The sequence below is a fragment of the Gambusia affinis genome, linkage group LG23 (genome assembly GCF_019740435.1).
Source record: "Gambusia affinis linkage group LG23, SWU_Gaff_1.0, whole genome shotgun sequence".
Classification (NCBI taxonomy): domain Eukaryota; kingdom Metazoa; phylum Chordata; class Actinopteri; order Cyprinodontiformes; family Poeciliidae; genus Gambusia; species Gambusia affinis.
Window position 1 is genome coordinate 8362440 of NC_057890.1, and position 13943 is coordinate 8376382.

Consider the following 13943-nt stretch of genomic DNA (forward strand, 5'->3'; position numbering starts at 1 on the left):
TTACAATGCTAATCACCTCAGAATATAGAACATCAATATTTGCTAATTATCTCTAAGCTAAGTCTTCAAAACAATCAACCGGTGAGGCGAATCAAACAGTTTTCAGCTTGGTCAGGCGGTAACTTAGTTGAACACATTGTTGCAATAGCAGCTACAGGTTTGTAAAGAGCGGTTGGAAATGATCGGCGAAGGAGAAAGGCTGAAAACGAACCATTTGAAATAAAGGGTAAAAGATTTGGCCAGAAAAGCCGACAAGGAAACAAAGGAAAGTCCAGACAAGAAAAACCAGGGTACAGAACTTTGTCTAAGAAGCACTGAGCAGCTGGACAAGTTGAGTTGCAGCTTCTGTTTTAGACGAGATGTTATTTCATTGAATTGTAGTTGATATTAGTGTACGTGTTATTATCTGCTATTTGTTCATTCTACTTTTAAAATGCTGAAACCCATAAAAGGAGCAAAAGTTGCTCCCTTGAACATCTGCAGCTGAAAACAAAGTCGGTGAATTACGTTCCAGTCAAATGTACATGCGACGGCCGTTGCCGAGACTGTAGAGGACACAGCAGTAGATACACAAGGATGTAATATATTTAGACTCGGCAAATAAATATGGAGGTGATATTGCATTTTATATTCAGTCACTTTCCAATTACAATGAGAAGGGATGGCAGTACGTCTGGCGTAGTGGCGCTACGGCTTCAGGGATATCTCCCACATCTTGTAAACCAATATCAATATGCAGTTGCCACGCCTCACTAAATTCAAATATGAAATGCGTTAATAATATATGCACAACAGACGAAAGACAGATTGGCTGTTTTACGATTGCTACTTGAAGAAAACATCGAGTGATACGGCCTCTACTCGAAACTTTTCTGAAGTGACATATTTACCGACCTGAACTGGTATGAATTAAAATGCTGAACTAATTCCAATACGTATTGGCCATTAATTAAACAAGGCATCCATAATTGCGCGTAGATGTGTCTTGATAGCTTGGAGCAAGTGAATAAGCCGATACAAGAAGCTCAAAATAAAGCTGCCAGATTAGCTGTTACTTTAGAACTCTTAATTTTATGCATCAACGCCCGTCACGGATGATGGTTCATGACTACTAGCATGTTGTCTCTTTTTTGTTTTTTCTCTTTACATAATGTCTGGATTTTACATAAACTCTCTGTGGCCTCTTCTCACAGTAATTACCCAGCTGTAATAGACAGGATTTCAAACAAGACAAGCCTGTTCTTACTTTTATGCTACCGCTGTCCAGAACTAAAGCCCTCAGAATAAACATGTCGAGCCATTTTAAATTAAAACATGTTGCCTTTTGAAATAACATAAAAGGATCTTAAAAAAAAAAAAAATCTAATAAATATGAAATTGAATGGATGTGTTGATTTTATGCGTGTAATGTAGACTGTTATTTGCTTTCAACATCCTTTGAAATGGTTGTGGCTGTTGACTTGTACTTCTGATTGTTTTTTTTTTTTACGTTTCCTTTTGTGAGATCCCTAATATAGAGGTTTTACTGTAATGCTTGAGTGATCCTTAAATAAACTAAACTCAGCTCAACGCTTGGCTTCTTTTTAGATGCTAGTGGACACTTGGGAGGGAATCCTGACGTCTTCCGCCAGAGGACAATTTGGGATTTTATCTCCAACAGTGAAGCAGACAGAGAAGGAAGCATTTCAAACCAAGTGGGTGGCATTTTTAATCAGTGTACTGTTGACAATATAGCAAGTTATGTTAGTTAAAATCTCAGTTGTGTTGGGCGGGGGGAGAAAATAAAATAAATTGGAACAACATATACATACGATTAAAAACAACGTAAAAGAAAAATCAAAATTATTCACAACCACTTTTTCTTTTTTTTTGTTTTTCTTTTTTTTGTTTTTCCTGTTCCATCCATTATACGACACGGCATTCACACAGGACTACGCTCACGCAGAAACTAAAAGGCTCGACGGTCCCAGGAACCGTCATGCTGGCCGGTTCCGTCGAGCCGTTTTGGATATTCTTCTGTTGGTACAAAAATGGTCGCTCTGACAAAAATAATAAATCACATCTACTCTGGTCATCCACCTAGCCGTCCCTCTCTGCTTTCAGTTGCACCCCCTCGTTTTATGTACAAGTGAGAAGGCAGTATGGCCGCACTGTTTGTAAATAAGGATAGTTACTGAGATATCGCTCTTTTTTTATTCTCCCTAGTCGTACAAAACAATATTTTTCTGAGGTAAGAACTGAGACAGTATCAAAATACTAACATAATATCTTACTAACTGCACCTCATATTTGGAAAAGAAAACAACTGAATTACGGCAATAAAAGAGCAGCAACAACAGATGGGTAATAAAAATAAAAATAAAAAAAATTTGAAAAATAGCAGGTCAGAAGCTGTGATCTTCAGTGTGTTTCAACAGTTTGATCTGAGCCAAACTCGAGAAATGGGAGTCGGGAGACATCACAGTTTCAGTGTAATGCTAACGCTAATTAGCATTGAACCAAGTACGACCGATGCACCTAAAAATGGCTGATTTTCAGCTTGATTCAATTTCTGACGAGTGAATCCACCATACCAAACTGCTACAAGGCTGAGGTTAAAACACTCTTTGGTGCGGATGCTGTTACTGAACAAAATCAGTGGAAGCAGAGCGATGTCAGAAGTTACTAAAAAGAAATGGCCTTCTCTAAACCACCTAGGGTTCATTTTGGCAGAGAGAAAGAAAGACTCTCAGAAGATAACAGGAAGGCTAAACAGAGAACAACAAAGTTGGTTTTTGCTTTACCCTGTTACATTTCATCCTGTCTGTCAAGGAAGATGCTGGATTTGGAAATCATGACAGTTTTTTTGGGCGGAAAAATTTCTCGCAAATACACAAGAAAACTACAGTTTAATGTAATGCTAATTATGCTAACCAAGCTAGGTGTAACAGAAGATGCTAAATATAGCTTCAAATGTCAATTTGAGATTTAGTTTCATTTTATGTTAAACCTTGTTTAACAGTGGCTCATCTCATACACAGTGTGACGTCACTGCACCATTCAGTACAATTCAGATTGTACTGAATGGTGCCTATTCAGTACAAGGTGTATTCACAAAAACATCATATATTGGCAGGTCGAAGCTTCACAAAACCAGAGATAGGTGCATCTCCACTAACTGTGGGCGACAAGGCGATACCGCACTGAGTCACAAATATGAGTTGGTGGAACTAAAAGAATCAGAGGAACGTTTGCAGCTGCTAATATCCAGCTGGTGTAAAACGAGGAGGTTTGAAAAGTCACGAGAATAAACCTGATCGTCACAACCAGCTGCTGTGTCCGGAAAGCTCCCCCTCAAAATATGATGCTTCCTGTGATGTCATCAACTCCCGAGTTCCTCTGAAATCCCCCTGCAGGCTCTTCGCAAAGTGAAAGTCCAACACTGGGAAGCAGGTCAACAAAGCGAAGAAAACCACCAAGGCCTGGAAGCGCGGGCGACTCGGAGCAGATGGCGAGCGAACCGAGCCGAAGGGTAAATGGGCATTCGATTCAACGGACAGCTTTGTTGACTGACTTTAGGCAGTGATACTGGAGGTTTGCTGACCTGCTCGACTAACTATAAAAAGACCACGTCCCAGCCCTACGTCCCCCATCCCCTTGCAGATTCAAAGGCCGACAAACTCTGCGTGTCCTCCAATCCTTCCATCAACAGTTGCATTTGCATGAAGGAATACGACACAGTTGTTTAAAGGAAGAAAAAAACCTGTACGCATACTCGCAAACACACGTATCAGGACAGACACTTAACACAGATTTCAGCCAGGAACCAGGAAATTAGAATCATTCATGAACACAATGTCGTCATCATCATCATCATCTTCATGCCAGTGAAGATTATTTTTGAGATGTATATATATATATATATATATCTTTTTACATCATCTTACACAAAAGGCTGTGCATTAACCATCATGAAGATCGAGCAAATTTTCAAGTTCAGTACTCATACACACAAAAACCGCAAACATTCTGAACGGATCCTTTATTTTCATCCAAGATTGTGGCTTTGAAATTGGATCTTCGTGATGAGAATGCACTACGGGTCAAACATAATGAGACACAGAGACGATCGTTTCTCTACCTTCGGCGATGTGTCTGTGCTGGCAGCGCACACGCAACTACAGTTTAGGCTGCGACGATCAATTAAAAGCAGGACATTTTGGACAATAACGTGACATTACCATCTATAGTTACAGTTAAAGGGTTTAGGATTAACTGCTACCGAGGTGACGCGAGACATGAATAATTAACGTATTTCAGTGTTTTCAGTGCACAGCAGTTCACAGGGGTCATCAGTTGTTCCTTCACATAGAGGGCAAAGTGAAGCCGGTTCAAATTTGTGGAGTTTTTTTTTTGTTTATGTACAGAACGACAGGCAGAAGTGTTACCGCTTTCCCTCTTTGTCACAATCTGCCACCGCCCCATCAGCAGTCGGCTAAACACATTCAGGGAAGCTGCGAAATATTCTGGCCTAACAGTGCAACAAGCCGAAATTCAATTTGAGGCAGCAGATAATATTGGATAATATTTTAGTGTATGTGTTCTTACTTCTTGTACTACCTTGCTTTCCTTTAGGAGGAGTTGTGTTAAACTTTATAAACCAGTTGCCAAATTTTTACCTCCTAAAACCTCCTCAGAATTTTGGAATTCGGATTAAGATAAAAAAAAAAAATAAAAAATCTTCAGGGGGGTTTTGTGTTTTCAGGAAGGTTTTTGTTTTGTAATTTGAAGTGCAAATGCCTCCATTTTTGATGTTGAAGGGTGGAAAGGTGAAGATCTGGGAATACGACTTCTTTTAGGCTTTAGAACGTGTCGGGGGTCGGAGACGGCAGCACTCAGTGCAGCAGCTCCTCGAGCTCGCTGTCTTTCAGCTTGGCATTGTCTCTGACTTCATCAAACGTGTAGTTCTTCACAACCTTCCCGTTCTGAAACACCGTGTGCAACAGGTCCTGAAAAAAAATATAAAAACTGGTAAATACTTCTACTTCATTATGGTCTGTGCCTATAAAACAGATGACCATTTATGGTTTTAAAGTGGAAAAATGATTATTTTTTAAAATGAACACTAAAGGTTTTCCAAACTTACCACTCCATACTCCTCCAGGTCCCCCTTGCCCTCCTCCATAGTGACAAAATCTCCGCTAGGCGTCCGGTGCAAAGACAGGCGACCTTTCTTTGACCTCTTGTTGGGGTCTGCAACCGGATCCTTGAACACATTCACCTGAGAAACCACGCGCACACACACACAAAAAAATAACAAAACAGTCTTTTGAGTTTTGAGTGTTGTCGCATGTTTTACTCAGTAGTTTGCAAACACTCACCCCCAGTCCGTTAGTCACCACATAGCTGCATTTGAATGAGCAGTTGAGCAGATCTCTGGTCAGTTTCTGCAACAAAGCCCCTCCGGATCCAAAGGCAATGTTCTCGATGGACCACATGTGCTGTTTCATACCTTCTACTATCTGATGAAACACATCCACAGTGTAAACGTAGTGTTGAAGCCTTGACCGTCCATCGTAATATAACCAAGATTTCTTACCTCCTGCAGTGTGTTGATATCGACTCCATCTCCTTGAATGACTCTGAGGTAAGGAGGCAGCACTTTGAAACCTTTACCGTTCTCGTGCGTCGGAAACTTCTTACCCAGTATCTCCAAAACCTGACGGTATTAAAGGGACTGTTAGCGACACGTTTGAGGGATGTTTGTTGGCTTGTTAAGGTTTCCTTTGTGTGGACCTTCAAAACGGTATCCAGCGGGTTTCCTGAGTCCGGTCGGACGACCAGCGGGGCATCTGCGCTGCGGATCTCTATCAGCGACCGCAGGTCCTCTCCCCAGATCTTCTCACAGGCGTTGTAGATGTCGTAGCTGTCACTGACGATGGACACAGGCACGTTGGGGAACTGCTTGATGATGTGCTCAAAGGCGTCTTTTTCATGGTCCTTCCCCCATGCTGTTATGGTACTGCAGAGAGGATCGGTTTTAGCTTTTGACGTTGCTCCAATTCAGCAATCAGTTTTACAAAGAGGCTGGTAAAATAGCTGAAGCTCCAACTTCGATGGATTATACTTGGATTTTAAGAGATAACCCGACTGAAAAGAGCGCCTCATTGTTGTATCGTAATACCTGCAAATTATTATTACTGTAAAAATTACAACTACATACTAATCTAGTAAAACATTAAGATGTAGACAGATTTTACCCCAACAAGGATTGCAGAAGTTGATTGGTTGATTGATCAGGTTATATGTGGAACAGCTTCAGTGGAAAATGACATGGTTTAGATTAAAGCATATTCAAGAATTGCCTAATCAAAGTCCAGGCCTTAATTCAAATTGGTAACAAATGCATGTCACACTTTTTAGACTTTTATCTGTACAAATACTTGAAAACCACAAATTATTTTCCTTCCACTCCCAAGTAACAAGTGTTTTGTTGTGCTAAAAGCTTAATACTCTACAGCTCAAAAAGCCAGAAGGATTAAGATGCACTAAAATGAATTGGAAAAAAACTAAGAAAAGACATTTACTATCCATAACCCTTCATTTAACACACAGAAGATGAAAAAAATCTGCTGCAACAAACATTAAGAGCAGGGCACCGTGAAAAAAATAAAATAAAAATCAAGCTAAAATCACATGACATTAATAAAATTGCACTTTTACAGACCTTCCAGAAGAGGGCAGTGTACACCATTTGTTTTAGGCATGAATTAACCTTTGAGATTTTATTCAGGTCATTACAGGCACTAACACTGTAGCTAAAGGTTAGAAAAACCCCAGACACTCCCAGGGTCAGAGTATTGCTTAAGAAAAAGATCAAGTTCAAGCAATAAGTGATGAAATTTGAAGTGCAAGTCTACCATGTTGTTATTTTATGTCAGTTTTCTAAAGCTATAAAGCTGACTGATTTGAAAATGATTTAAATCAATAATATATATTTTTTATATAGCATGAAAGTCTTTTTTTCTTACTTTCAGTTTTACATACAAATCAAAGTGGAATTTTCCAGCATCTCTATGAAACTGATTTTTTAACGATGCCGTTACACAGGAACTGCTACGACAACCCAAGCTAACGTCCCAGAACACAACAGCTCAACAGAAAAAAGTTGTTGTTTTTTTTTTGAGAGAGAGCAGTGACTGTCCTGGTGGAGTGTTTGCATAGGAGCAAAACTAAAGGCTTCCAGCCAATCAAAGCCACGCTCTGTAAATTAATCTGAAGAACAGCATAACAAGTGTGTGAGGGGGAACGGAGTAAATTAGCACCAACGTAAGTCATGCTGAGCTCATTTTCTTTCTGGAAAGAGAGATTCCCATGACACAAATGTTGACAGAAAAGCATTTAATAGGATACCGTTTCTCTTTTGAAAACTAATGTGGATTACTGCATCTCCATAGGACACTGAAGATGAGCGTCAACTCTATACTTCTGTGAACATAGAAAGCTAAAATCTGGCCTTTTAGTGGTAATTAAATAATAATTCTTAAGACGTAAAAATGTAATGATTTAAATCAGAATTTAGCACTTGGGAAGAGACCTGTCATTATTGAGAGGAAATGTTCTATATAACTAAAAATCTTACTGGTGCCTGTCACAACAATGAATAGAGAGAAATTCAGTTTGTTACGTCCAAGGATATACTTAGAAAGAAGAGAACATGCTAAGTTAGCATATTGGCTAACTGTAGAATTTAAGCTAAGGATAGCATAAAACCACTGTTAGCATGGCAGTCAGTCTCCACTAATGTTAACTAACATGCTAGTAACACTGCTAGCATTTTAGCTTACAAGCTACTGTTTGCAAAGCTGTGTTGGTTACTGTTGGTCAACATGCTATTAGCACATTGTTAGGTAATACTAGCATTTTAGCTCATGTGAGCATAGCAGCCAACTTTATGAAAGGACACATGTAACTCAAAGACATTTAAGTCTAATAGATGCTAGCATAGTTTTTATGCTAGCATTAACCAAATAAAGGTCAAAGCTAAAGCATTTTGAGCCCAACTTATTGACAAACTACTTTATTATGAAGTGGGAGTCGCAATCAAAATTTCTTCAGGAATATTTCACTTTAAAATCTATCAAACCTTGAGAGACGTGTTTGTTTACCTGTGCTCAGCTGCAGGTACTGAAAAGCCTGGCACTGGGTCCTTGGTGCCGTAGTACTTCTTAATGACTCCGATGCCAGCCACCGTGTCTGTGCCCTTGAAGTTCACCAAGTGAGCAGAGGCTCCGATGCCCGCAGTCTGTGAAAGATGAGCGATATTTAAGCATTTTCTGTAACACAGTACTAATTCATGTAAATAATAATAATAAAAAAAGAGAAATAATGGTTTTAAAATTAGTTTTGACGTAAAGGTATAAACAAAGCAAAGTTAGCTACGCTTTTGTCATCTGCACTAGAATATTTGAGTGTGAAATAACGTTCTGAAGAGATCTGAAGATGGAATATTTTCCTGTATTAAATCTGTACGCTGAGTTGTGAATTTATCTTATTTTTCCTCTTCCAGTTACGGCAAAGGTGACTAACTCCAGTCCTTAAGAGTTGACTAGGCTTGAAATCAAATGGATGAAACACTTAAGAAAAATCTTACCCAGTTCTGCAGAAGTCTGCTAATGAACCATTCATTTGATTCAGCTGTGATGAATCAGGGCAACATTTAAGCCCACATTACAAAGGCTATTTAGGACTGGCTGTGGACACCACAGATTTAAGGTGTATTACTTAGCAAAAAAGTCATTATGAACTATAAAGAGTAGGGACAGTAAATAAATTCTCTCCACGTCTTAAATACAGTGTATGCATTCATAAATCCCATCTTTCTTCAATTTATGGACACAGCATTCCTAAGTGCTGTGTCCATACCAAGTTATGCTTACATCAACTATCTTGGGTGTGAAGTTATTACTAAAGGAAGAAAATTCAAAGCTGGCATCTATCATTATGAATAAGGGGGCTAAAAATGAAGTCCAAACAAGCACAGACATTGTACAACATTGTGTAAAAGTAACTATATTTTCTTAGATATGTTCTGAAATGTCAGTAGTTCATTCAGGATGCATGAGACAGAGAGGAAGACTTTCAGTAGCTAACAGGAAGGCTGAGTATGGCAGAGTAGCTCAGTTTGATCATTTTGAACTTCTATCTGTTCTGCAAATCTTAGAAAATCTGTATTATTTACAGCATACACACTGAGATTGCTATAAATTCATCAAGTAACGCTAACAACACAAATGTAAAACGCTTAAGAAAGTTTCCAATCATTTTGTTAATCATTTTGTCTTTGTTTTGAAATGGCACAGCATGATGTTGTCCCTGGACTTAATATAACTAATGCAATTGACATGACGCCGGCTCCGCCCCCATGCGGAAGTAGAGCAGTCCTCTGACAACCACACCGTTATTAAGGCAGACTGACGGACCTCAATCCTTTACCCCTAGACAATTTTTGAGTCATTTTTGCCTTATAAACCAACACTGAGGCAAAGAAGGCGGGCAAGAAAATTCTGCAGCTAGTCCTACGTCAGGTTTGTAAGGTTATTAGCGGGAAATAAGAAATCAACAATAAAACCCAAGAGGACAAATGAGGGACAAAAAAGTCTGATTGGATGGAAGTGTGAACGCTGTGGGTGAGTAATCACTTAAATAATACCGGCTTGTGAAATTCTACCTTCAGGAAAATGCTTAGAAATAAGCAGTAGTATGAATCGGTGTTTAGATGCCAATATAGTCTGTTTACAGTCTGTTTTCATGCTGCCATAGAGCTACTGTTAGAATCTACACGCATAAAATTCAGCATGACTACCTTCACTTATTGATCTGGAAATGATTAGATGTTTAGCTTTGTTATTTTAATTTAACCGAGTTGTGAGTCGTTAGCACGAAGCTACCAATAAGTATCGTTATGACAAAAACTGGGATGTTTACTACCAGTTACCTTCGTTGACATCCTGGACCGTGATCATCTATTATCTTCCTCAAAGTCTTTCTGACTGCAGCGAGTTTTCTATGATAGATACTGTCAATATTGTCGGAGTGCTGTACTTGGAATTGGGGGAGGATTGCTCTACGTCAGCATGGGGGCGGAGCCGGCGTCATGCCAATTATGGCATAAAGGCTAGAAGGAATATTTTGAATAGTGTTCTTCCATCTTCTTATACTGTAGCCCTTAATGAAATCACAGCGTCTGATTGGAAGGTGAAAGCTGTCAAAAACAGAGATTTTAAATCGGCTACTCAAACTAAAAGTATTAAAATCTGTTTCTGTTATTCCCTCGGCTTCATACCTCTTGTGAGGACACACCCCTGTAGCCAAAGTCATGTAGTTTATACTCCAGTCGCTCCAGGTTCCCAGAGGTCTCCATCAGGTACTTGGCAAGGATCTTCTTTTGCTCTCTGGAGTTGGTCGCCACTGTAATCGGGTACCAGATCTGAACAAGAATAGTCTGATAGAATGCAGAAAAGAAAAAAAAAAAAAAAAAAGTTTTTACAGACTTATGTAAACAAGAACTGAAAAATTCTTACTACGCAAAAGCCTGGTTTTACTGTACTGACTGGAACTAAAGCCTAAAACTAACAGGCGCTAGAGGGATGAAAGCTGAGAGCTCTTTCACACAAGGCCAACTGTGGGGAAAATGCATTCCTTGATGCTTCATGCTTCGATAGCAGAGTCAATGATTGGATGTAAAAACAAGTCGCTTATGTGCTGGATGGGAAATTTCAGAAACAGTTATATAACCGTAAAGCATGCGTGTTTGTATAGGTCTTCGCCCACGTCCTTTAGAATAAAGGCAAATTGTTTGTCAGCTTTATAGTACAGATCAGATTTATTATCAGTTACTGATTTTTCTTTTCTTGTTTTAAAGGAGTTTCACAGGCAGACGTCTCTTTTGGGGGGAAAAAAATAAATAAATCCTCTAATTCTGAGGAGTATATCACATAAAGCGCTGTAAAATGTTTTGAGGAAGATTAAACACATTTTTAAATTAAAAATATATCCCATGCTTTGTTGTCCTGGTTTCAATTTGCTCAGATTAAAATGCACGAAAGTGAAATTTGATGCATTTAACGAAAAAGGTAGGAAAAAAAAAAGAATCACAATTCTTCCATGCCTGACTCAGTGGGGACACTGCCGACTAGAATCTCTGTGACTGGTTCATTCATCTCTGACATTTACAAAATAGTCGACGCTTGGTTTTTAAGTGCGCTGCACCTGCAGGTGTTAACCTGCTCAAAGTGGGAGGAGAGAACGGACACATAGTAGAGCGGTTTCTTGGAAGGCGATATATTGAGCTTCCAAAGAAATAATCAGAGATGTTACAATCTGTAAAGAACCTGCTGTGTGAAACTACTTGGCAGCTCTGTGTTCTTTTGTTGGAATTGATCAATTTAGCAAATGAAAACTTTATTTGAAGTACCTGTTGCTAATATTTCCAAGCTAACTGTCTTTTTTTCTTGCATACCCTCTTCTCTTATCTCAACTTACTGGTGTCATATAGGATTTAGTTCTAGGGAGTTTGAAGAACATGGAAGGTTTCACGGGTCCGTTACCTTAAACGTTTGTTACCGAGATGTTCAATCATGATCTGACCGGACGAAAGAACGCCGTTCAAATTCATTGTTCTTACGATTTAGTGTAAAGATGTCACTCTTATCTGCAGTTCTCTAGCAGTGAGTTACTGTAAATGGTAGCAAGATAAACGGCCCACAACTAACTTTAATGAGTTGTTAAGTAAGCCTATGGTAATATTGATAAGACAGTCATTTAGGTCATGTAGGACTCAGGGAGGAGCTTATCCTTTAACATCACCGCAGATAAAAAAAAAGTGATCCGAGCTACATAGTTTAGCTGAATGGGTTCTCACATGCTCCATGTCGTAAAAAGAAACGGGAGCCGTCGCTAAATTATTGGCCTGGGATTTTCACGACGGAGACTTCACACCCCAGTCCAGACAGAGCTCTGGGAATTAGCTGGGTGATCTAGTTGTGCCTGCATTTTCATGTCAGTGCAGGTTCTGAACGCAAGATTTTGATCAGGCGTTTAATCTGAGGCAAAGCGAGAAACCATAAGAAAACTCATCCGTGGAGGAAGTACAGCAAACAACAACAACAACAACAAAAAAAAAAAGTTCCCAAATCTTTCATGTAACTTTCCCTGCACACATTGTGTCGTCTGACTCTCAGCAGGTCACATGTCTCCTCAAATATAAAACATCGCATGGACTCGTGACGTTCGGAGTTGCGGTGGAATTTGTGTTGTGCGTTAAAAAAAATTATTAATTACACGCCTCCTCGTTTAGTGTCCTTAACCTAATTTTAGTCTCACGTGCAATCGCAGTCTCAAAAAAAAACAACAACAAAAAAAAAGAAAAGAAAAATGGCCCTCAGGCATTCCAACTTAACTTAGCCAGTTCCAGTGAAAGAATAAAAAGAGACAAATGTAGAAAATGTTGGGAATAAGGACGTTTATGAAACATCCAGAAGGCACAGAAAGATATTACAAAGGGAATAGAAAACAGAAGAGAGGACAGAAAGAACCAGAAGCATTGACCCGGTGACGCAACCCAAGGACATCAAGATGACCGCCGAGGCTAATTTTACACCAGGCATGAATAATGTCTCCATGTGTGCGAGCATGGGGGAGAGGGCGTTCAAGTGTGTGTTTATACAAGGAACAACACTCACAAGGTGTGTATGTGTATAAGTACGTGGGTGTTTGACTGTTGCCACCATGTAAATTCCTACTGCAACAGTTGCCATACCCAAAAGTGGGTGTGGCTTTCAAGGTATTCCTTTCCTTCCTGAATGTTGAAATCCGTTTCAGAAACGGCTGAGAGCGACGAGCAAAAACTTAGTTGGAAAAGGAAAAGAGCAAGAGACGTTAGAGGAGGGGACAGATTAAATATTAGTCATGCTGCTCAAAGTCAGGTCAGCCAAGTCGTTGAGAACGACACATCGGTCACGTTTCTAGAAATCAGAACTACGAGGATGTGATTTCGCGCCGCTCACTATGAGAAAGCTGGATCCCTGCGGCTTTTACATGATGCCATTTCATCACGACGTCAAAATCCTTGGAAGGACGCAAATTGACTTAAAAAGTCATTACAAGTAAAAAAAAAAAAGATGCTTATGAACAATTTGTTCCAACAGATCTGTGGTTCGGTCAGGTTTAGAAGAAGAAGAGTTTTAATGAGGACAATGCTGCCAAGAGAAAGACTTGATGGCTTTAGCTTACAGGGTTTGTCTTCGTTAAACAAAACTCTAATTATGTTGCCAATGAGTTGTGCAATGTAACGAGTAGAGAAATTTACAGCTATTTTCAAAATAGAGCAGGAACTAATGGAAACCCTCCTGCTGCGACAGTCCAGTACGGAAAACCTGAAGGCAAATTTAAAGAGAATAACCGTGTGAAATAGATCACAACACATAAAATCAGACGGCATAAACATGAATATGGAGCTGCAGAGAAACTATGCAAACCTACCTCCACCCAGTTAGTGAGCCAGTAGCATTCGGGATCTGTGCTCTCCACTGTGAACAAAACATTGCCTCTGGGAATGACGCTTCCTTCTGGTACCGCCTTGATTTCGATGGGAAGATGGCCGTTGTATTTCTGCAAAAAAGCAAGTATCGCCGTCAGAACGCCGGAGAAGCTTTTATGTTGTATTACTTCAGCTTTGCAGAGAGGTTTTTACAAAAAACGGCAAATGTTTTAGAAGTCATGAAGGCCACCTTAAACACAACATTCTGGAACACAGGAATGCTTTTAGGTTAACAACTGCAGAGTGGAAGAAAAAAAAAAATATAGAATGATCATATTTGACAAGGGTTTCCCTCTCTAAGGTCCCGAAACTCCTTACTAAACCAAAAAAAAAATAAATACGACTTTAATAACTATAATTTGAG

General features: G+C 39.5%; 1 protein-coding gene across 2 annotated transcripts in view; it reads right to left on the bottom strand.

Annotated features, from left to right (window-relative positions):
- Positions 1-1680: 1680 nt before the first annotated feature.
- nampt1 (nicotinamide phosphoribosyltransferase 1) overlaps positions 1681-13943 on the bottom strand; it is a 29523-nt gene continuing 17260 nt past the window's right edge. For both annotated transcript variants that reach the window (XM_044108626.1, XM_044108627.1), the window contains exons 4-11: positions 13522-13650; positions 10325-10483; positions 8148-8284; positions 5776-6001; positions 5579-5698; positions 5361-5501; positions 5126-5260; positions 1681-4988 (exon numbers count right to left, since the gene is read on the bottom strand). In XM_044108626.1, coding sequence (XP_043964561.1) covers positions 4875-4988; positions 5126-5260; positions 5361-5501; positions 5579-5698; positions 5776-6001; positions 8148-8284; positions 10325-10483; positions 13522-13650 — 1161 coding nt within the window. In that variant the 3' untranslated portion in view covers positions 1681-4874. The remainder of the gene's footprint in view (positions 4989-5125; positions 5261-5360; positions 5502-5578; positions 5699-5775; positions 6002-8147; positions 8285-10324; positions 10484-13521; positions 13651-13943) is intronic.